General features: G+C 44.4%; 2 protein-coding genes across 2 annotated transcripts in view; one reads left to right on the forward strand and one right to left on the reverse strand.

Annotated features, from left to right (window-relative positions):
- The window catches only part of pan3 (poly(A) specific ribonuclease subunit PAN3), a 32438-nt gene extending 12568 nt beyond the window's left edge, over positions 1-19870 (forward strand). The window contains exons 14-18 of the mRNA XM_030349681.1: positions 1213-1352; positions 3313-3442; positions 12997-13061; positions 13161-13299; positions 17290-19870. Of these exons, the coding sequence (XP_030205541.1) occupies positions 1213-1352; positions 3313-3442; positions 12997-13061; positions 13161-13299; positions 17290-17430 (615 nt within the window). The 3' untranslated portion in view covers positions 17431-19870. The remainder of the gene's footprint in view (positions 1-1212; positions 1353-3312; positions 3443-12996; positions 13062-13160; positions 13300-17289) is intronic.
- Positions 19871-20324: 454 nt separating this feature from the next.
- LOC115537471 (vascular endothelial growth factor receptor 2-like) overlaps positions 20325-25012 on the reverse strand; it is a 12091-nt gene continuing 7403 nt past the window's right edge. Inside the window, 8 exon segments of the mRNA XM_030349429.1 lie at positions 20325-21400; positions 21572-21661; positions 21960-22029; positions 23122-23232; positions 23493-23598; positions 23844-23884; positions 23886-23947; positions 24210-24321. Of these exon segments, the coding sequence (XP_030205289.1) occupies positions 21961-22029; positions 23122-23232; positions 23493-23598; positions 23844-23884; positions 23886-23947; positions 24210-24321 (501 nt within the window). The 3' untranslated portion in view covers positions 20325-21400; positions 21572-21661; position 21960.

Genomic DNA, 25012 nt, shown 5'->3' on the forward strand with positions numbered 1-25012 from the left:
ATCTTTTTATTTAAACAACTTGTGTAACTAACTTAATGTTACATTTAATTACAAATAATTTGGAACACTCAACAGATTTTAACAGAAAGATTAATATTAAGTATAGCAAAATGAATAAATAAATAACCAAAGATTTCTCTTTCTGTAACAAAATAATACTGTTGAAAAATAAACTCCCTTCCATTCTGGGGTAACAGACTTGAACTTGGGCTAACAATATCGGAAAAAATTATAAATATTTGAATAGTTTGTGAGCACTAACCAGCGTTCCCGTTAGGAAAAAAAACGGTGCCGGTCAAAGTGACCTGCATAGGTGTCAGCTTTCCGGTCATTTCTAGGATTTGACGGTCAAATATCCTATTATCGCTTCTTATTAGGCTATGTAGCTTTTATAATGATTTAATCAGGCCGTATAAAATGCTACATTTCAAAGTGGACCGGCCCAGCGGGAGACTTCGCGATCTCCAGCCTCTGCTGCAGAGCTAATTAAAATCGCAGGCAGAACGGCCTGGGCGTCTAACACCGTAATATATCTAAACTATATCCGCAACGCTCCGTTCACTTGCATGGGCCCTTCACAACTTAATTCTCCGGCGGTGAATTACATTTGATAATTCACTGTTGCTTAGTAAGAATAATCATGAGTATAATTGACTGCTGTCAGGGAAAACAACGTTTTTTTTTGCCTCTAATGACTGCTTTTGTATCACTCCGCAAGTACCGGTACCTTTTCAACCCGGCGTCTTTGGTTGCTAAGCGACATCAATGCCTTTGGCTGACTATTTCTCAGAACAACACTAGGAATGCTGGTAACAAATAAATTATAAAAAGACGCACCATGTGAAGTTATTTTTTCGTTTTGGCAAGTAGCCGTGTAATAAGCGGGATAATGTATAGAACATCGCCGGTCATTATCGAAAATAAGCCCCCGAAAGCAAGACACCTCCGCTGCGCGTCGGTGCTATGTGGAGATGAATGAACGCAACGATATTTATGTTAAAAAATCGCCGAAAAAAAAAAAGCTGAATCAATTTGGCGCTCGTGTTCATTCTGTGGCGCTGCGCCACATCGGTCTATGTATGGGAAACACTGGGTTTAGGGCCTGTTACTAGTGTTATTTGTTCCTGTTGGATCGTTTGATGTCTGGTTATATGATCAGCATATTGTACGTTATATGGTTGTCCTAACTGCATGAAATGTGTGTTTGTACAGCAAGCAGACCTGATCTCCCTTGGTAAGGTTGTGCTGGCGTTGGCGTGCAACTCTCTGGCGGGCATTCAGAGGGAGAACCTGCAGAAGGCCATGGAGCTGGTGTCCATCAACTACTCCTCCGACCTCAAGAACCTCATCCTGTAAGGAGTCACACGCTGGGCAGCGTCTAGAGCTCTAGTACCTCCTGTAAGGAGTCACACGCTGGGCAGCGTCTACCGTAGGGATCGACCGGGCCGATTATCGGCCGGGCCGATATTCGGCATTTTGACGCATATGGGCATCAGCCTTTTTTTTTTTATCAGACGGCCGATAAGAGATCAATTTAAAACAGGGTTATTTTGGCTCTGATGCAGCCGCGCCTCTCTTTCTGCTGTCACTACGCTGTCTCCAGCATTGTCCCACCCACAGCACCATTTAATTGGTTACACGCACAACGGGTGACAGCCAGTCAGCAGTGAAAGCTGCATGCGCAGTGCTCACACACACGGCGGAGAGGAGAAAAGGTTTTGACTGGGTTTTTTTCGAGGTAAGTTAAGGCAGCAGACTCTCGCGAAATTGTAATAAACATCCCAGTCCTCTACAACTCACAACTACTAGTAACATTACTGTGAGCCCATTAACGTTATCGAAACATAAGCGGCAGCTCTGCTCGCTCGCAGTCCGTTAATCACTCGAAACAAGGTTGCTGATAATATCGATATGGAATTAGTCTGTGATAGTAGAAGTTTGTGTGTGAGGGAGAGAGTAAAAACCTAATAAACTCAATTCAGTCCGGTTTTATTGCAGGGAAGCACGTTAAGCGGTGGTTATACTTCTACAACTGCGTAATGCGCTATCCAACTGCGTAACCACGGAGCCCCTCGAGCCCTTAGGCTTTAAGGTGAAGGCTGATTAGCTTTTAGCGTATCGTTAGCCCAGCGGTCCGCTTTCTCCTTCTCTGGCTCTAGACGCTCAGCAGACTAGCGAAACTCTAAAACTCACGACTACTAACGTTACTGTGAGGCCCAATACGTTAGCAGCAGCTGTCTGTTCCTATGATAAACACTGATTATTAAAGTGAAGAGGCTGTAGCCTATTTAGTGTTTTTAAACGGTTTAATCACTTGAAACAAGGTTGCTGATAATATTGATAGGTAATAGTCAGTGATAAAAGTAAGAAGTGTGTGTGTGTGTGTGAGAGAGTAAAATTCTGTTAGTTTTATTACAGGTGTAGCACGATGAGGGGTTGGCTAGAGAATAGTGTGTGTATGTGTGTGCGTGTGCCACATGTCTGTCTGAGAGAAAACTGTCTGGCAATAATGGCTGTTTAACTAGGGAACTATTTATTTATTTAAATTTTCATTTAACTTCATAAGAACACCTTGCACTTTTTGTTTTTTTTTAACTTAAAAGATAGATATGTAAAAGATTAACATTTCAGTTCAGGAAAATGTTAGGGAGTCATTTACTTGTTTAAGTATTGTGTTATGTTGCAGATCTGATAAGCTGTTGTGTTTATTAAACATATGCTTAAAGGCATTTAAATGAAGTTAAGTGTTGGAGTTTGTATTATTCAAAATTTGACGCTAATATTTTCTCTTTTTTCTGTAAATTAATATTGGCTCCAAATATCGGTTATCGGCCCCCTTGAGTACTAATAATCGGAGTCACATGCTGGGAAGCGGCCTCGAGCTCTAGTACCTCCCGTATGGAGTCACACGCTGGGCTGCGGTCTAGAGCTCTAGAACCCCCTCCTGTAAGGAGTCACACGCTGGGCCGCGGTCAAGATATTCAGGTCTTGGGCCGAGGTGTTGGGAGCAGCAGTTATCCTTTAGCACTGTGGTTTAGGATTTCAGATGTTTTTGGTATTTATAACATACTGTCAGGTGTGATTCAACCCTCGTAGCTGTCTTCACTGGTTTCACTAAAACATCCTTTCATACGCCTTCATGACATGTTTACATGGTTGTGTATGAGTGTGTGTGTGTGTGTGTGGGGGGGGGGGGTCATGACATGTGGACATAGTTGTGTGTGTGTGTGTGTGCAGGTAACTGACCTTTGGATAAGGTTGCGTGTATGATTCCAGGTAACTGACTTGTTATGGTTGTGTGTTTGATTCCAGGTACCTGCTGACGGAGCAGTCTCGCCTGCGAAGCGTGAATGACATCATGCCCATGATAGGTGCCAGGTTCTACACACAGCTGGACGCCTCCCAGATGCGCAATGATGTCATCGAGGAGGACCTGGCTAAGGTATGCAAATGAGCCCTGGCACCTGCGAGAGTGACATCATTAGCATAGCAGAGGAAGAGCGACACGCTGGAACACACCAACAGGCCGGGAGCAGCGAGAGTATTATGGGCTGGCACCGGGGTCGCCTCTGGTCCTTCTTACTACCCAGACCCATTTCCCTTCATTTGAGCGGTGTGCGTCCATTAGTTATAATATGGGATTTCTGTTTCTAGGGGACGATCAAACATGACAAAAGACCTAATTCAATGAGGTGGAGTAGCGTGCGATTATGGGAGTTGTTCTGTTTGCCGTGAGAATCGGACGAAACTCATTCAAAATACTGTTCGTGGACGGGTCGGGCTCCTTCAGACCAGATGTGGCGTTGGGCCGTTAAGCGCAGACTGTTGCGGCGATGTTGGAGGATCACCTCATCGGTGTGACGTCCTGTTGTGAACTTGACCACCCCCCTGATCCAAAAGGGGGGTGATAATGCAGCTCTGGGCGACGCAGTGATCATCGGATTCTCTTCATCTCACAGCTGCTGGGTAAACAGCAGAATGCTACGATGCTAATGCTACATGGTGAGCGGGGTTCTGCGTCTGTCTTACTGTCCGAGCACCGACTCACGTCGGTTGGCGTTTCTCCAGAAACTGCTCCGGCGGGATTCCTCTAGCGCTATATCTAAATATCATATTATACATAGATGTCTACATCATATAACATATATTATGACTGCCAAAAGCTGTGTGCACCTCCAGACGATATTATAAATCTCAAACAACTGCGTCGGGTTCTCCGACGTCTGTGGTTCTTCCACTTCCACATCAATCTGAAGAAGACTGTAACGCAACATGGAGGAGGAGAAAGGGATTGTTGACGGCGTTGTCTCCCGCCGGATTGTGTGCTCCTAGCGTTGTCTTCACTAGGAGCACTGTTGCCCCTAACTGAAATTTTTTAGAATTTTTAGGGGCACACAACGTTAATCAACATGCCAACCAAATATTCACATCTCTACAAATTTTCACTGTATTACTAATAACTATTTTGATAATAGATGCAGAAATTACAATGTGCTGTTTCAAATTTAGTGGCACATTTTATTGTGATTCTCATCTATCCAAACGGTTTCCAGGTTTGCGCACGCATGCGTTCGACAAGTACGGAAGCGACAGTTTCACGGGAGTGCGCCCGCTTGTCGTGACGCTTGACAGGACGCTGAGCCTCCTCTCTGCCCGCTCGCCTCTCCATTGAGAATGCATTATCAGGCCCGACAAACGCCTCCCGTGTGAAAAGGCCTTTTATGGCATCTGAAGCAGAGTCCTGCACTGGTTCGGGAGACCCGCACAATTTGGATGAAACGAGCCGGGTCGGACGCCTGAACAGCGCAGGTCGGGCGCGGGTTTTGCGATTGCGAGCGAGACTTCACCGGTACTGGATATGTTAATCAGCAGCGGAGGAGTCAACTAAAACCGTCAACAGTGGATGATGTGCTTTTTTGCACAACAATCTAAAGCACCGAGCCAAACACCAGATAGTGCAATTCCCATCTAATATTTCTAATTTTCCATCGGGTGCGGGTCGGGTGTCGATATCAATTTATAGCGGTCTGGTCGGGCTACTGTCGGAACTCCGGGCGGATGCGGTTTGAAGTATTGCGGGTACGGGCGGGTGCGGGGTTTGTAAAATAAGACCCGTGCAGGACTGATTTGCACTGGCACACTAGCCGAAGGTCGGAAGAACGAGTCAATAGTTTATTTGCTCATTGTAAACGCCCGTAGCAGGTTGGGAAATCTTTCTCCTTCGCACAGGCGTTTAGCCGCGCTCCATAATCTCTAGGACCCTCCCCCTCACCACATTAGCCACTTAGAGTGGCCCTTCCCTATCCTTCTTACCTTCATTGGCCTGCTAAAGATTCCGGATTCATTGGCGTCCCTTCCACGTTTAACGTGTGTGTGTAAAAAAAAAAAAAAAAAAAAAAAAAAAAAAAAAAAAAGGGCAAATTTACTGGTCGCACATGCGCGACCAGATGGAAAATTCGGTCGCACAGTCTCAAATTTTGGTCGCAAAATGCGACCATTTGGGGGGGCGCGCAAGTTTTGGTTGTTTCGACATCTTTTTTTTTTCATACCCCCCGGAATTTTTTCCACAAATTCAAATGTCTGTAAATACTGGGGATGCACCGATATGAACATTTTGACCGATATCCGATATTAAAATTGCTGTTACAGCCGATAACCGATATTTACCGATATCGATATTGGTATAAAAACAAGTTTCTATGATTTTTGTATACTGAAGAACATGTAAACACTGAATATGAAAGTTATTTCTTTCTTTATTTTCCAAAACTTCCAAATACATTTTTTCTTCAACAAGTTACACGGCATCCATAACAAACACATGTTACTAACAGTGTTAGTTTTAGGTTACTTTTACAACTTGCATCTATGAAAAAGTTTGGATCACAATGACGATCACAAATCAAAATATCTTGACAAGGTTTTATAATTTAAATCAAATTTGCCAATATTCATGGAAACCAGACACTTGTCTAATAAATTACAAAAAGTGTTTCAAGTTTAAGTCAATTTCAACTCAAATCTGTGAAATGGGCTAAATCAAATATATCAAGGGAGGTTGGTTGTAGTCTTTTCACTTGGTTCTAGCCCTACTGTTGATCCGGAGAACCGAGCGAAAAGACTACAACCAAATATAAACATGTCCGGTTTCCGTTTCAATGGGATTACGGAACGCCAAATAAAACACAACAGAAACTGTATTTCGCAACGATACTTGATGATGTTGTTAATACCGGAATTGTCCTTTAAACATGCGCTGATCACGTGAACGCACAACCTTTTTTTTCATTTGAGACTGTAAAAAACATCCAAACCGCCGACATTGATTATTTTCAGTTAAGGTGACAACCACTCTTGTACTGCCTCTCCGTGCGTCTCTGGCTGCGTCGCTGACACTGTCACATGACCAAACAAGCTGCGCATGGGCAAAAAACGCACACAACGGCAACTAGACGGAAATAAATATCGGCTGTTAATATCGGACCAGTTTTACTTATCGGGCCGATGCCGATATGTTAAAAAATGACTAACATCGGCCGATAACGACATCACTGCCGATATATCGTGCATCCCTAATAAATACACATTAACATGAATCCAACACACTAGCCGCGTTTACATGGACACTTTTGATCCAATTTCTAATCGGAATAGATCTATTCCTATAATGCAAGCCGAATGTACTATATTCATGGCATTTACAAAAGTGGTAAGCGTACGTACAGTCTTTGGCGCACACCCGACACATCTGGACTGACTGCGACATTTTTATGCATTTGATTTTAATGAAAGCCCTGCCTGTTCCTTCAATTAAGAAGGACAGCACAGCGGCGTAAGTTTTTCGTCCGGTATCCCCCTCCGTCGCAAACAATACGTATTTGGATGAGGGTGCGCAGCGAAGACTGTTGGGGGAGAGAAAGAGAGAGGGTGCTGTTACGTTAGGGATAATTTACCGGTCATTATCGGGAAAATCAGCAGAGAAATAGTCCGCCAAAGACGTTGACGTCGCTTAGCAACCGGACACGCTGGGGTTTATAAGTTACCAGACTACTCGCGGAGTGGTAAGAAAGACACTAACAAACATCACAAATTTTCGTTTCCACATTTATGTTTTGAAAATGTCTATTTGAATTGCTTTTATGCATGATTACATGCAATTGACACATTGTTGATCTTGGCAGGTATCAGTTTATTATGTTATGTTTATGAATGGCAGTGGCATGGCCACCCTACTCACTGTACCTTGCACATGTTAAACATGAATATATCAACCTGTGTATTATTTGAATATCTTAGTATTGAATGCAAAATAACAAGGTACATTTATGCATGGCACTAATAGGACCAGTTTAATGTAAAACACAATTGTATGGAATATATAAGTAGGGGGTCCCCGCTCCATCTCTCCATCAGTTTGGGGGTCCTTGGCCTGGAAAACGTTGAAGACCTCTGGTCTAAAGCATATAGCCTTGTTGTCGGATTAGTTTAATTCATTTTTCACAATTTACCAGCTCTCGTTTTGAAGACCGAATCACGAAGCCATTCGTTTCAATGGGAATCGCAATGCTCTATACTTTGAACATAAAGTGTACATATTTGAAATTCGTCCCAGCCAATTCACCAGCTCTCGTTTTGAAGGCTGAACAGTCAATTTGACTGGAACTACTTGGCAGGTAGTTGTTTTTTTGCGTTAAAGATATTAAAGGCCCACTATGCAACTTCGGGAATTTCTTCGCTGTTTTCTTAGTTTTGGCACGCACATTTCTCTACACAGCGCCCCCTACAGCTTCGTAGTAGAGATTTTACAACACTGTCGTACCCTTCCCCATGCACTTCTACGCGAGCCATGTGCATTTGTTTTCAAAGAAGCCGGCGAATGCGTGGAGCCATGTCCGAAGTAAATGTTCATAAAGTGTAGGCAAGGTTATACATTTTTAAAATGGTGTATTTGTATTGCAATAAACATAAAGCCATCCTTTTTTATAGTTGACGGGGAGAATTTATATCCTAGATTATAATTGTTTTATCTTAGGTTGAACAGAACAATCAGTCTGAGAGTGTTGGCCAACATAATAATCTAAATAAACAAGAACCTGGATTCGGGGATTCAGTCTGCATCTGGGGGACGAGCAGCAATACACCAATGGAAACAAAGGTGTTTATATGGCTACAACCAAGCAAGCTAGAAACATACAGGGCTCATAACAAAACGGTCGAGAAAACAATTTTTACAGGGCTCACAACAAAATGGTTGAGCAAACACATTTGTACAGAGACTATCAACATCAAGAATACCACGAGGACAAAGTTCACCCAAGGGTACTTTCAATTTCAAAAGCAACACGGCCAAGTCGGAGTCTGATTTGAAGTCGTCTTTTTCTTTCAGTTCACGCTATTCCTGAAAAGCTTGCCCAACGTTTACTCGTGTCTGGCCTCTCTGTCGGTCAGTCTCCCCTTTCTCTTCTTCTGTTCCTCCGACATTGGGTTTCTCTGTCTCTTTTTAGTCGGCTGATCTATGATGAATGTAACAATCCCTTAGTTACTTGTGTTTATATCGAGCCGGTTCCGTGTTTGGGGGTCTGTGCCGCAAAGCAATTCGTTACTTCGCGAGACCCGAGACTCCCGCGAGAGTGTGCGGCGGGTCGCCGGCAGAAACATAATCATTTTCTCCGCCAAGATGAGCAAGGGGGAGTTGAAACAACGAACAATCGAACAAAAATGTATAATGGAACCATCGCAATGACTCCTAGCATGTTATATTAAGGTAAATCAAGCCAAATTGCCTCGCAACTGGCTGTTTATATCTAGCCGGTGCCATGTTTGGGTGTGTGTCTGTGCCGTAAAGCATTTTCGAAACTACAATCTGACTACATTTTCGAGGATACTTCCGCCGCGTCACATCCGGAAGCGCTCGGTCCGAACACATCAAGTTGGATATGCGCTTTTTCACTGTAGAGGCCACATGGGAAAATGACACACCCACCAATCGACCCAGAAATGGATGCAGAACCATCAGCATAACTCTCAACCTGCATACTTAATGTAATTTTGGCTAAAAAAGTTGCATAGTGGGTAGGGCTGTAACGATACGTGTATCAAACCGAAAATCGCGATACTCAAAGCCACGAACCTGTCTCGCGGTGTGAGAAGGCAGAAGCGCGATATGCCCTTTCTAACTCTTCGGTCAAATTGTCCGATTGAAATTTGCTAATAATTTGTCTAAATAATAGTCTGCTGACAGCGCCCCCTCCTATCGATGCCGTAAATATGTGACGAGATGCCCTCGCTGTGATCACAGCTCTCCGTGGCTACGGAGGATTGCATTTCGCCACAGCCGTCGAAGTCCTCATATGCGATATGAACGACATTTATCCAGAGTGGGCCAAGCGCGAAAAAAATTGCCTTTGTGATCCTGTCTCTATTGTTTTGTGTGATTTGACTGGCAGTTTGTCTGCTTATAGGTCGGAATGAAGCGGCCACCGATTATTGACAGGGTGGGTACTTTATTCTACCGGACTCGTTCGCTTCTTCACTCGACACACGCGCTACCGCTCGCTCTCCTCGCTCGTCCACTCACTCGCTGACGTCACTCACACACGCATACGCACACTGCCATTCTCCCGCACACACATATGCTACTCGTAACACTATGCCTCGTTATTGCGACGTTCATGTTTTTCCTCATCTATTGAAAGTTAGGCTATTAAACATGTTGCATTCTATACGGCCTGATTATGTCATTATTCAAGCTACATAGCCTAATAAGAAGCGCTAATAAGGATATTTGAATAAACCAACCAAACAGTTAAAGGGGCCCTATTATGCCTACCAGCAAAAAGCATCCTCCAACGTCAATCTTTGGTTATTTCTTTATTAATTTAGCTATACTTTAATAGTATTCTTTCGGTTCAAATCTGTTCAGTGTTCCAAATTATTTGTTATTAAATGTTACATTAAGATAATTGGTATTTAAGTGTTGTTTAAATAAAATGCTTTTTAAATTTAAAAGAATCGTGGGATGTATCGAACCGTGGGTCAAAAATCGTGATACAAACCGAATCGTGAATTTGTGTATCGTTACAGCCCTAATAGTGGGCCTTTAAGGGTTTTCTTGCCGATGATCCATGGCTGCCTTTGTGAATGTCGGCACACATCGATTATTCGTTCATACCACCCACTGATTACCCACTGTATCTTCAAATGCAAAGACATTTTTTTGTGTAATAAGCAAAGTAACACCGGACAAAACAATTTGCGTTTGTCTGTGTGCCACTGCCTATTAACACGCTCAATCCTTGCATTCTCTCACTCATTGAGCGTGCCTATTAACACGCTCAATCCTTGTTCATGTTTTTCCTCATCTATTGAAAGTTAGGCTATTAAACATGTTGCATTCTATACGGCCTGATTATGTCATTATTCAAGCTACATAGCCTAATAAGAAGCGCTAATAAGGATATTTGAATAAACCAACCAAACAGTTAAAGGGGCCCTATTATGCCTAGCAGCAAAAAGCATCCTCCAACGTCAATCTTTGGTTATTTCTTTATTAATTTAGCTATACTTTAATAGTATTCTTTCGGTTCAAATCTGTTCAGTGTTCCAAATTATTTGTTATTAAATGTTACATTAAGATAATTGGTATTTAAGTGTTTAAATAAAATGCTTTTTAAATTTAAAAGAATCGTGGGATGTATCGAACCGTGGGTCAAAAATCGTGATACAAACCGAATCGTGAATTTGTGTATCGTTACAGCCCTAATAGTGGGCCTTTAAGGGTTTTCTTGCCGATGATCCATGGCTGCCTTTGTGAATGTCGGCACACATCGATTATTCGTTCATACCACCCACTGATTACCCACTGTATCTTCAAATGCAAAGACATTTTTTTGTGTAATAAGCAAAGTAACACCGGACAAAACAATTTGCGTTTGTCTGTGTGCCACTGCCTATTAACACGCTCAATCCTTGCATTCTCTCACTCACTCGCTGTCACTCCGGACTGGAGCTGAACAGGATAGGAGCTCAACAGCGCCACCCTACCATCAATGTATCACAATGTTATTCAATGGTTAAGAATGGATGTGCACCATTAAATAATATTCAATGAGAGCAAGCGCAGATTCCGAGCGCTGATGGCGGAAAACAATAATATATACAGTGGGTAAGGCGTGGGCCAAATAAAATCAGTCGCGGCGTGGGCCCCAAATTGCACAGCCCTGGTCTAGTGTGTCTTGGCATGTTTTCTGAAAGGCAACGCGTGTTTCCGTCGGCTCAACATAACGATCAATAACATTGTGCAAACTGTTCAATAATGTGGCCGCTCTGTGTGTCCTTGGCCTCCGTGTCCTTGGCCTGGTTCACACTGCTGGTTGTGGTGTAGAGGGACCGCTGCTGTGGAAGTGTTCTCACACAGGATGCAGCTAGATGGGGCCTCGTTTCTATTCCCGCTAGTGAGAGGGCCTGGTGTCAAACCGCTGGGCAGCTGTTCTCCTTTTATCATCTCACTTCCTCTTTCCTCCCAACACCATCGCCGCCATTTTGTTTGACTGTCAGACCAGTCCAGGATGGGTTAAGCTGGTAAAGAGGTTACCGCTGGTTATATGGTGCAGAGACTCCCAGTAGGGGTGAAACGGATCAGTGTGTCCACGGTTCGGTTCAGATAACCGTTTTGGGCCTCGGTTTTGGATACGGTTCGGATTAGGATCATGTCCGTGGTAGTAAAAAGGCGGACTTTTTTTTGACGGAGGGTTTGGGGGAGAAACACAAAAATGAATGAGACCCACAGGCTATTTGCAATGTGTTAATTGACTGCAATCAGACAACTTGCAAGGCTTTTTTGTGCAATAAATGTTCCCCTAAATGCATTTGAAAACATGGTGCACTGAGTGTAACATGTAAGGGATAACGGCCGACGAGGCTTAGAACTCTGGCGACGAGCGCAGCATGAAGCCAGAGTTGCCTCTACCTGTCCATTATTTCCATCGAACCGGTCGACCTCGAAGGCCGTTATCCCGCTTATCACCCGTTTGTATTTATCTCCCGTATATTTAGAATATAATTGTATCAATTACTTTCTTTAAATTTAGGAATCGTGCGCTTGAACTTCAGAAAACAACCTATTACAGCTACCTCATTGGCTCGGGCAGCACCGGTGAGAATGCATTCCGCTGGGTCCTAAACACCCTTTTGTATCGGACGTAGGCTACAGTAGGCAAAATACGCTACATAAGGCAATGCCTGCATGAAACCGAAATCCGCGGATCTCCAGAATGCTCCGAACTGTGGTAAACGAACCGAACGGATTCGGATACAATTCGAATCCGCTGCAGGCCTAACTCCCAGTAGGTTTACGGGTCATGAACACTACCGTTCAAAAGTTTGGGGTTGCCAAGACAAATTCATTTTTCCACGAAAACTCGCACAGGACTGATGGATTCTGGAAATGGGCCTCTACACCTCTAGATATTCCACTAGAAATCAGCCGTTTCCAGCTAGAATAGTCTTTTACCACATTAACAACAGACTATTGTCCGTTGTCAAAGTGGACAATAGCTTTCTTTAAAAAATGAGGACATTTCTGTGTCCCCAAACTTATGAACGGTAGTATGTAAGGAGTAACAAGGTGCTGCTGGCACTGACTGGTCCTGCTGGTAGAATCCATCACGGTGTCCAGGCTGAGTCCGGTCAGGAGGAAGGCTTCCCCTGCCCCGCGTCGGGCCATGGAGGGGTTTGATGTCAGGACAAGCATTGGCATGAGTCAATGTTGACTTATATCTGTTATTTCTAAATGTGTTTCATTGATGTCTTTGTATCACAATGTACACTTCATTGGGTCATCTACCTTTTTTGAGGCAACATTCTCAATATGGCCAATTCTCAATATTAAAACGTCTATCATTAATTAAAACATGAAATACCGATTGGATCAAGATTGTAATACAGCCCAACTATATCCTCCCCCCTCCATAACCAGACACATTGATCTGTTCACAGGAAGTGCAGAACGGGCGTCTCTTCCGCCTGCTGGCCAAACTGGGCACCATCAACGAGAGGCCAGAGTAAGTGTCTACTGGGGAGCTGGTCTGGTTTAGCCATGCTGTCTTCTTTTGTAAAGCCTAACCACTAAGGTGTGCGGCGTGTGTGTATGTGTGTGTTAGGTTTCAAAAGGACCCCTCGTGGTCTGAGACGGGCGACCGCTACCTGCTGAAGCTCTTCCGGGACCACCTGTTCCACCAGGTGACGGAGGCCGGGACGCCCTGGATTGACCTCAGTCACATCGTGTCCTGCCTCAACAAGGTCGGCTCTCTCTCTGTCTTTGTGTGTCTCTCTGTCTATGTGACTCTAGGCAGTGTTACACTGCCAAGCCGACACGGTCTCGGCTTGGCACTTCCTGCAATTTCACTCTCTTGCCTGTGTAAAACCGAGGGGGTAAAATCCCCCTTCGTCAAGGAGCCGGCTTTCTTGGTTCACTGGAAAAGGCGTCCTCTTGGAGTAGACCTCTTTAGAATAATTTGAATACTCAGAATGTTTTAATTATTTTCTGATTCAAGATAGGGATGGGCGATATGGCCTAAAATCCATATTGCTATATACAATGCAGCCTCTTGCGATAACGATATATATCACTATATAAAAATCAGAAAATAACCATTTCAGAACAGGTTACATAGACCCTGAGGAAAGCCAAAAGGCTAAATGTATTTTAAAAAAAAAAGAGATGTATAGTATGTTTTGAGAGAAAATTTGTGCAACACTGATCATACAACATAATGTTGCAGATAAATAAAATTCAAGTACATTAGCTGCAGAGACTTTAACAAAGAAAAAGCATCAATTATTGGGTTTCTTTCTAAAAGGCACTACACTTAGTTTAAGTCCTTGGTTCTTAAATGCCACCCAAGATGCAGCGAACAACGGGTGTCATTTTAGTTAAAGTACAGACTAGGGATGGGCACTAGTAGTAAATTCCAAACTCGAGTGATCGAAGGAATTCCTCGAGGATCAATCGAGTACTTGTTAAATCGAATCTATTTTTAGAATGCAACGCATCTGCAGCAGGAATAGGCCTGATCATGATGAACGGCAATATTACCAACCAAACATGTAATGCTTATTCTCCATCAAAACAGTCAGAGTTATCAGAGTATTCGTTATTTATTTTTGCAAACGTTCAAAACACATTTTCCTTACAAAAATAAATATGCGTCGTGTTACTGCCTGTAACAGTTTAAAAAAAAAAAAAAAACGAAACAAGTAGCCTAACCATTGCAAATAATTTAAAGCTGCAAATAAAACGGCAGCAAATGGACTATGGAAATACTCAGCGTTGTGATCTTCTCTACACGCCCGGGATTACAGCTGCGTCTTGCGGCGGTGAAAATAGCCGACACTTGGTTGCTGCGGGTCTGCTTTCCCGACTCACCGTTGTTTCAGGAGCATATGTTGCCGCATAGTACTTTCTGGTAGCTCGATTTCGCTTGACATATTTTACATTTCACCTTGTGATCTCCTATTTCTTTAAAGTATTTCAATTCTTCGCTGCGCTTTGCTTTAACCGCCATCTCTTAACTTTTTGAATTCTGGCGTGCCTGCACACGGCACGGAACGCGCCACACAGAAATGGATACATTTCATTTGCTTTGTGCCCAGGTCATGCGTTAGTGGCGCCGACAGAAAATGTTTACATTTGCTTCAGAATACTTTGTTTGTGTATATGCAAACTCGAGTTTGCCTGTCCACCAACCGAGTTCATTTGTATCGAGGAGTACTCGAGTAATCGATTCCTCACGCCCATCCCTAGTACAGACACTGTACTGACAATTAGGGATGGGCATTATTAATTGATGATCGATCATTGATTGTTAAGAAATTTGTCGATCACGTGATATTTTTTACTGATCAAAAGGAGGTTGTGTTCCATAGTGTGAGAGCGGAACAGCCAAGCCGTTGCTTGTCTGTTTAAGACAGATTTGTCTTTTTGAATTGTTTCCCTTGTTGATTGCGCACTAAACGAGTTCGGTCCCTTGGTGCGGACCTTTTGGGCTGCTGCGAATACAAACCATCGAACTCGGGAACGGACCAAACAGCCGGTCCGAGACCCATCCGGAGAGGTCGTCTCGTAGTCGTTGCTCAACATGGAGCAAAGAGAAGACGGAACATCTATTGGATAATTGGGTCCAATATCCGAAAGACATTCAGTCTCCTCTTTGCTCCATGTTGAGCCACAACTCAATTTCACCCGACGGTCCGACAAAAGCACGTTAAAAGTATGCTGTAAAATATATATTAAAATGCCGATGCATTTAACACATTCCGAGTCAGGATGAGGGAGAAGGAGCTGGACCGGTCCGCAGATCAATGTTTATCACGCTGAATATCCATGATTGTTTACTTTCATCTGCGCTCTCTCCCCCCCTTTGTTTACCTTTAACGCTTCACCCCGCTCCAGACCTTTTTGTCCAATGATTTAACGTTCTTTGCACACATGCGGGTTTGTTGACAAATTCTGGCAAATTGCAATGTGAAATGGAACCTCAGCGCACCAAACCAGAAATGAATCATTGTATTTTGCTTCATCAACATGCATTATCGTGATAGAGCGATAGCATTGAAATCTCTATTGTTGGCCTATTTTTATCGTGTATATCGTTTATATCGTGCATGACTAATTCAAGACACTCGCATGCAAGAATGAGTATACATCTGAATGTAGGCTACATACACAATCTACTTTTTAAGTGCAAAAATGGCAACATATTCTTTATTTTGCTGACCACTTGTTTTTTATCCCGACGAAAGTCTCGTACTCTGGTACTATCTTGTATCTTTCCCCGTCTTCGTTATGTGACTGCATCACCTTCTCTCCCATGATGGTCAGGAGCTCACAGATTTCCCCGTCGCTCCAGTTAGAACTACACATGTTTATCGCTGCGTTGTCTAATCGTATTTACATCAAAATGAAACCCCCAATATGTGGGGTCTGAGAGGGTATATTGGGGTGAGAAATCAAGCCGGTATATTATCTCGGTCAGTGTACATGCACAGACCATGGCGGGCATAAGAGGGGCATAAAGGGTAGCAGAAAAACGTTTTCTCTTTCTCTGTGTGTGTGTGTGTGTGTGTGTGTGTGTGTGTGTGTGTGTGTGGTAACGATGCATGTATTGAACCGAATCGGTACGGACGTCACGGTTCGGTTTATGGATTTACAAAGCATACAATTAAATAAAACTGGCATGCGATTAATTAATGTAATGCGGAACTAATGTTAGATACTCAAGTTATCTCAGCCATGGTTGAGAAGGAATTGGTGGAAAGGAACTTTGGCTTTGACTCCCTGAAGTACGTGAACCGCGACATGGAGGAGAAAGGGATTATTGCCCGCGATTGTCTTCCGCCGGAGCCGGCTGCCTGCTGCCCGCTTCCGAGGCAACTCGGCGCTGCCCACTGCGGGGCTCCGGCGGGAGACAATCGAGGTCAACAATCGCGGGCAACAATCCCTTTCAACTCCATGTCGCAGTTCAGTCTACTTCAGACTGTTGTGGAAGTTGAAGAACAACAGACGTCGGAGGACCCGATGCAGTCGTTTGAGATTCAAAATATCGTCTGGAAGTGCACACAGCTTTTGGCTGTGATAATATATATTATATTATAATGATGTAGATATCCATGTATAATATATTATTTATATTTAGAGCTCCTGTTCCTGTTCTAATATTTACAGAACAAGGCCATAAGCTGTGTACGCCTCGCCATTGCTATACATCCACTGTAAACAGAGCGCATGGTTCCGTGGCCGAAAGCTGCTCAGGGCCACACCCCCACCCTCAACCCTGACCAGCCTCTAAAAAACGGCACATTTGTAGAAAGCTCATTATGGGACTGGCTCGTAGTGGCTGTAATTCTGTACTTTGCACTTTCTTAAATAAGACATGCTGCATTTTCAGTTTTATAACTGATTGTCTTATTTTGTTTACAAGTTCCGGGTGGAGTCTGGAGATGAGGTGGGGTACTTATTGTTTACTATTAACATCTTAAATTACACAGTTCAGGCTGTATGACACTAGGTGGTACAACCTGAGACATGCACAAAAAAAAAAGAATTGCCTTCTGCACTTTTCCTTTTCTTTTCCCCTCATTGTACCGAACTCGTACCGAACCGTGATGTCTGAACCGAGGTATGAACCGAAACCGTGACTTCAGTGTACCGTTATACCCCTGGTGTGTGTGTGTGTGTGTGTGTCTTACCCTAACCTCCAGCCCTCTCCTCCCCGTCTGTGTGCCCTGCAGCTCGACGCGGGCGTGCCAGAGAAGATCAGCCTGGTGTCGCGCGACGAGAAGAGTGTGCTGGTAGTGACCTACTCCGACCTGAAGCGCTGCTTCGACAGCACCTTCCAGGAGCTGCAGGGGGCGGCCACCGGGCCCCTGTAGCGGCCCGACCCCTCCAGGCCCTCAGGGGCCCCCTGGTCCCGGAGCACACTGTTGCACTACGCTGGATGACCCGGCTGGTGGGGATGAACCATCAGCGTGGCCAGGGAGGGGGGCGGGGTGCTGAACTCAGTCACATACACTGACGCTGGCCGCCCGAGGCTTTTCTAAAGTGTCTTTTTTAGTTTCTTAAACCCCACAGCTGAGAAATTTTGGAGAAACAAAAAAGGCAAAAAAATTGGACACATGTGGAAGCTGTGATCATGTACCTTTTCTTTGATCCGGGGGAACAAACATTGAGAAACAAACTTTGTGGTTTTGGACATTTTTTCCTGCTTTTATCGTTTGTTTCTATATTTGGGGTTTATTTTCTGCAGAGGATGCACTAAGATTTTAATTTTTTTGGTTGAATCTCTTGGTTATTTTTTATGACATGTGCGCGTGGCCTACATGGTGAACAGACGGCTGGTTTATGACACGGACATCAACATGAAATGGAACAGAGGATTTAGACAAGGACAAAAATGGACAACCAATCCAATGCCATCTTTCAACTGATGGCATCCCTCTTCCGACCAGGGGAACCACACCAATGTTTTTGTGACGCACTAGGGCACGCCACTCAATGGCTATCATGGGAGGGCGCTTTATTTCCTTCATTTTTAAGGGCCAACTGATCCCCGTCCCGGCAGTTGGTTCCTTCCTCCTGAAGAAACAGGACAAACCACTGGACTGGGGGGGAGGCGGGGCATGTTAGCAAACATGGATTTGATTGCTTAGTTACAGTGAAATGAGATGGCTGGGGCAGCTGTGTGTGTGTGTGTGTGTGTGTGTGTGTGTGTGTGTGTGTGTGTGTGTGTGTGTGTGTGTGTGTGTGTGTGTGTGTGTGTGTGTGTGTGTGTGTGTGTGTGTGTGTGTGTGTGTGTGTGTGTGTGTGTGTGTGCGCGCGCGCGCGCTTCTCTGGAGGCGTCCACCAGACCGCCTCCCCATGGTTCCGTTCGTCCTCCCCTTGCCTTCCCCCATCTCTCTCTCCTCTACCTCCTCTTCCCTCTCCTCTCCTGCAGCCATTTTGTATTTTTTTTTTTGTATCGCGACACAAGTATTCCTTTCCTCTTCCGGGGCATTCCGGGTCCTCTCCTGCGTTTTGAGGACGAGGATTTTATTTTTGGTAAATTCACCCTCTTTTTGCTGAACTGTTGTACTGGGATTGGGGAGAGTAGGAGTGCAAAAGTCATGGTGGCCCCTCCCCCTTCCAGTAAACAACTGTTGATTCTGTGGACCAATTCCTGCGAGGGGAGGGGCTGTGGACATGGGGGGTGGGGTGGATGATGAAAGGATAAAAAGGGGACGCCAACGATTAAGTTTTATTTGGACTTTTTAATGATCATGAGGTAAAAACTGCTGGAGACTGTATGGTAACACTCCCCCAAACCTCCTTATTCGGGGCTGCCTGTCCCCATGGTGACCCATCTGTCAGGTGGGAGGGGCCTCCATGTGATGAGATCTTGACCCTCACTCTGATGGCTTTGGTTTTTCTCAGGATGATTGACAGCTGGAGGGGCCCAGTGACTGAATGTGTTTGGCCGTCACTGGTCGCCCTTTTGTTTTGCTCCAGTCAGGCGAGCTCCAGTGGAGAGGGCGGGACCTCTTGGTGTGTAAGTGAAGAGGCTGTCCGAGGTGGAGGCAGTTTGGACACCATGTTATCTTTAAGCACAGTTCCACGGGAGTAGAGGGCCATGAGTTGGTTCTGATTTAATTTTTCTCCCTCTGACTGAAAGAATCTTGTTGGTAAGGTAAAACATAATGGGTTTATACCTCAAGACGGCCCACTGGACTGGGAAGACGTTTCTCCTTCCAACCCAACCATGTTTAACATCTCCTGCTTTCTCTGCACCCTCTACCGCTTTAAGTTGAGTGAAGGTCTTAGAAAGGAAGGTCTTTTTCTCTTCCGTTTTAAATCAAGAGACAACCGGTAAAAGGCCTTTCTTCAAGGTCATTGGTTGTGTTTTCCCGCCGCTTTTGAGAGACTTGTTTAATGAAGGGGAAAGAACCGTGCTTACAGACAACCTGTGGAGTCGGCATTGTTGGATCATGTAATTCTTCCTCGGTTTTAGTGAAATTGCTCAACAAAATAAATATTTTTGTGAATGTGGTGCTCTAGAACACACACACACACCTCTTCCATGTCACCACACACACACACACACACACACACACACACACACACCTCTTCCACGTCACAACACACGCACACACACACACACACACCTCTTCCACGTCACAACACTCCAGCAGAAATGTGTGGTTACCTTCGGTCAAGTCCCACACGCCTACAATCACCATCAAAGTATCGTTATTTGGTTTCCCCTCTTTTGTTCATTGTTTCAAATTTTGCAATATTTGTGTGTACAGCAGTATTTTAATAAAGAATACCAAAAACTGATCCCCAGGGTGGACTTCTAAATTGTCATGTGGAGAAAATGCAATAGATTCTAAGCATGCTTGAGCTAGAAGCCTTGCCTCTACTTTCTTTTAATGCCAGGCAGGTTGGAGAAGTCGGCCATCTTAAAATAATCCAACCAAGGAATGCCTTCCCTCCACAGCCACTCCCCACAACACGTGACTAGACCACTTTGGTAAGTTTAGGTCCAGTCTGTTGCCTTTTGGTTGTTAAGAGAATGTCAACCTTGCCTAAAGAGCTGCATGAATGTAATCGCTAAGGAAATGGTTCTTGTGTGAGGTAAATGAGTGATATTTGGTTTGGAGAACAGAGAATTGAAGTCCAGAATAAAGTGAGCAGGATGATTCTATGGCCGTCCTCAAGGAGCCTGGAGGAGGCCCCCAGGTAGATGTCTGTAGTTAGAGGGCTGTTTTATGCACAAAAACATAACACTCAATCAAATGCTGAACACAGATTTTATTATACTGTGTATTTGTCCATTTAATTAATAACTCAACTGAACATTGCATATTAAAATGCATTCATGTGTACATAACATTTATGTATTGTATTCATAACTAACTCTCCTACATATATTTTATGTAGGATTTAATTTCTTCCAGCATATGGATATAGATGAAGCCTACAAACTATTTCAAACAAACCACTTAAGTAGTATAGGTACCAGTGAAGTAAATATAACACTAGCATACAAGTCTGCTAAATAACAAGAAGTAGCTAGTCCAGGAATTGGTGTGCTAAATAAAGAGTGCTATATAGCAATAATGTGGTGCTCTGTAGTGTCCAGTGAAACACGCCAAGTACAGTACGGTAGTCTATTGGCTGCTCTTGGAAAGGGTTGGTTGAGTGCCTTGTTGTAGCATCAGGATAAAGTTCAGTGTAAATATAATGCGCTAGCATTTGAGCACTGGTGGTATGAAAGAAACCGCTATTTATATTACTTTCTATATCTGCCCTCAAAGCTTTGTGTATTTCTACCATAGACTTTCTTTTATGTCAAGGTTTTATAAATTGAAAAGTCGTGTTTACATTTTGTGTAGGAACTTTAAGAGGGTAGATAATGAGGTAGGCAAAGAAACGCAAAAAAAACAACTAAGATACTATGTAATAAAAATAAAAGTTTGAACATGGTGTTACATAAAAACAGAATCGTGTAATATAGGGAACAATAGACCAAACAAAAGATTACATCCACTTATTTCAATTTTCACTTCACTGCTAAATTGAAAGGAAGGTATCGATGTGAAGAGTTTGAAGAGAAGACGTGTTTTAACAAGGCTGAGGACCTCCTTCAGACACCTGGGGATGCTAGGCAGAAGGGTAGAGGAACACCGAGTGGTAGTCTGGTGGAGGGTCGCCCTCCATCTCCTCCTCCTCTTCCTCCTCCTCTTCCTCCTCAGGCGCCCTATCGCACGGCAGGACTGATGGCTCATTGTCATGGCGAACCCGTGATGTCACGTCTCGGGTCCCCTGGCACCCGACGCCCTGGGAAACTTGGAGTAGGTGAAGAACCTGCATGTGCACACACACAAAACACCCACATATGCTCAGGTTTATTTCACCCCCCCTTCATCGCAAGACCAAGGGCTTCCAGGCCCACAGGGTGTAGAGAAGGGGTCTGCTGGGCGAAGGGGTGGGTCAGCAGTGCTCTGGGAGCCAGGGGATGGTTCAGGGCTCCACTACCTGCTGTGTTCCTGGCTCTTCACGGGGCTCCAAGCCAGACTTTGGAGCTCCTCTGAGGGGAAGAACCATGCCGCTGTCCCCCTGCTCCTCCTGTGGACACACACACACACACACACACACACCACACACACACCACACACACACACACACACACACACACTCATTAATACACACACACACTCATTAATACACACACACACACACACACACACACACCACACACACACACAAACTAACACATGCACATTTACACACATTAACACACAAAAATATACACATAAACACATGCACAGACACATTTATATACAGCACACGCACAGAAATCATGTCTGCATTGATGCAGGGGACAATACCACTGTGTGTGTGTGTGTGCATGTGGTGTTATTACATCAGGACTTGTTGGTTCCTTGTAAGGTAGCTCTTCGAAGGTCTGAAGCAGCGCCATATTCCTCATGTAACTGAAGAAAAATAACATGGTTACTTTGATTATACAGGCTTTGTAAAAAGGTCTTCTCACTTTTTTCATTGATATTTTCTGTACTTGGCTGTCTCTAACATCTGCTGCAGCAGCATTAGCTCCACAACCCTTTCCAACAACGATTTTACAGTTTAAAAGGATAGGGTGAGGTATCTGTACACATGTGTTTGCCAGTCTCACCCAGATACAGAAGTTAGCCACCACCCTCTCCCACCTCTCCTACTTATTGAATGTTGTACGTGGCACTTATACTATACATACTTAGTTACAGTACTTAGTTGTGTAGCATCTTATCCTAGCTATCATTGTTGTATACCAGGAATTGTCTAAATAAGTGATAAGTGAGTTAGTGCTTGGCCCTTGCTTCTTTGAAAAACCTTACTGTACCGACAGAGGGATATATTGTGATTACTCCTTCTGACAAATGTTCTTATTGTAAGTCGCTTTGGATAAAAGCGTGAATACCCTAAATGTAAATGTTATACAGAAAAATGGGGTAATCCAAATACATTGTCGTGCTTCCAGAAGGGGAGTCCTACTGGGTTAGCATTAAAAAGTGTCTTCCCTCACATGCACAGAAGCTAGGCTACTGTGCCTCTCAATGGCTAACAGAAAGAGAAAGCTTAGCCAGCCAGCTCCTCTTCTGGACGCACAATGAGGAATAAGGAATTAAACTCCTCTGAATCTGGGAAAGAAAGCAAGCGGCAATTAACAGATATCTTGGTGTATGGCTTTAATTAACTCAACACAATTTGGTTCACTTTAGTGTTGGTGCCATGTGACGCAAATTAGGTATACTATCAATGAAATGAATCAACATAGAACACATGATACACAAATGCTAAAATATCTAATCTATATCCAATCTGCACCACTGTAAATCAAATGTATTAATACGAACAAAGTAATGAAGACGAGTCTTCAACTTAAAGAGAGATGAAGAAGCTCCCGGGTCCCTCTCAGGGCCAACCCAGTAGGTCTGAGGGGGCCCCACCCCCTCAGGGCCCAGCGGTCTGGAGGGGGCCCTCCCCCTCAGGGCCGACCCAGCGGTCTGAGAGGTGAGCTCCCCTACCTGAGGTTGGTGACTGCGTGTAGCGGCTTGGTTGGTCAGAAGCCTCTCTGCCTGGCTGACGACCCCGTCTCCATGGGCGAAGCTCCCGAGGGGAATGTAGTCCTTACCGTCCTTGGGAGAGTCAGCACAGAGACAGCGTCCTCAGACCATAGGGGGTGTTGTGTGTTTGAGAGGCTCAACCGTATGTGTAGCGTCTTTAGTAATATTTTGGGTGTGTATGTATGCGCGTTCGAGAGTGTGTGTGTGTGTGAGTGTGTGTGTTGTGTGTTGTGTGTTGGATTGAGTGTGAGTATGAGTGTGTGTGTGTGTATGTGTGTGTGTGTGTGTGTTGGATTGAGTGCGAGTGTGTGTGTGTGTGTGACTGGTCTGACCTCCTGAGCCCTTAGCTGTAGCAGGTCTCCAAGTGTTCCCACTAGGTCTGTGAATGTTGGTCGGTCTGTTGGGTTAGCCTCCCAGCATGTCAGCATGGTGCTGTAACTGTACACAAACCAACATGCACACACAAAGTCACATAATTAGTACAATAATGGATTATAAACGTATTCAATAGACTTTGTTGAATACAACATTCCAAAGCTGTACATTTCCGTTCTACAGACTGCAAAGGGGAGATAAAGGGTTGTTGTCCTCATGTTCTGATTGGTCCTGGCGACCCCGTCGGTTGTGGCTGAAACCACGAGGACAGACACGTCACATGACTCTGATGACCTCATCCACCCCACATGTCAGGGGTGCTGTAGTCTGGCGCCCGCATGCGCGTCCCCCCCCGCCTTCAGCCGGTGGCAGAACTCCTCATCGATGTGGAGACCGGGGTACGGAGCCGCTCCTGGGACACGCACGCACACAGACACACACACAAACACAGACACACACACATAAACACACATACACACGCAGAGGTTATTACGGCTGTTGTATGATGTAATGATGAATCAATCTTTTCTTGAATGTTAAATGTTTTTTCTTGTTGTTGGTTGTTAGCACACACACACACACACACACCACACACACACACACACACACACACACACACACACACACACACACACACACACACACACACACACACACACATACACTGTGTGTACCCAGAGAGAAGATCTCCCACAGCAGGACCCCGTAGGACCACACGTCGCTCTGGGCGGTGAACACTTTGTCGAAGATGGCCTCAGGGGACATCCACTTAAGAGGGAGGCGCGCCTGCTCGACCAATCACAGGACAGAACAGGAGAGGCGAGACACAGGAGGGAAAACGTTTCAAATGGAGTCAAATCCCAGATGAAAGTATGACTGATATGACTCCATATATGTATCGGTACTTGCGTTGTAAATGACTGGGTCAGGGTTTTTCCATACCGGTCCCCTCTTTACAACCTAAGCTGCCTGAATTTCATCCTATAAAAAAAACAATCTACTTCTATTAAAGCAGAACATCGATACATTAGTACAAATAAAGCTTACATATCTAAGATTTAACGTTTATTTGATTGTTCCTGCTCCTTAATGTGTTGTCTCTGCACTGTCTTAACCCCGCCTGCTCCATATTAGACCTCTGAAGAATAAGTCCCGCCTCCGAACCTCCCGGTTCCCTCAGTCAAATGTCAATGGGAGATCACATGGGGTTAGAATGACCGTACTTAACAAACTCTGTAGGTGGCCAACAATTATAAGCTGCGTCACGTTTTGAACCCACACACTTTTACCATACACATTTGAGAGAGGGAACCGGGAGGCTCTGAGGCGGGGACTTATTCTTCAGAGGTCTATGACCTGTCTCTGTACTGTCTAACCCCTGCCTGCTCCTTATACAAGCAGTCTCTGCATTGTCTTCCCCCATACCTGCTTCCTTAATGACCTGTCTCCTCTGTACTCTCTAACCCTGCCTGCTCCT

This window comes from Gadus morhua, chromosome 23 (genome assembly GCF_902167405.1).
Source record: "Gadus morhua chromosome 23, gadMor3.0, whole genome shotgun sequence".
Classification (NCBI taxonomy): domain Eukaryota; kingdom Metazoa; phylum Chordata; class Actinopteri; order Gadiformes; family Gadidae; genus Gadus; species Gadus morhua.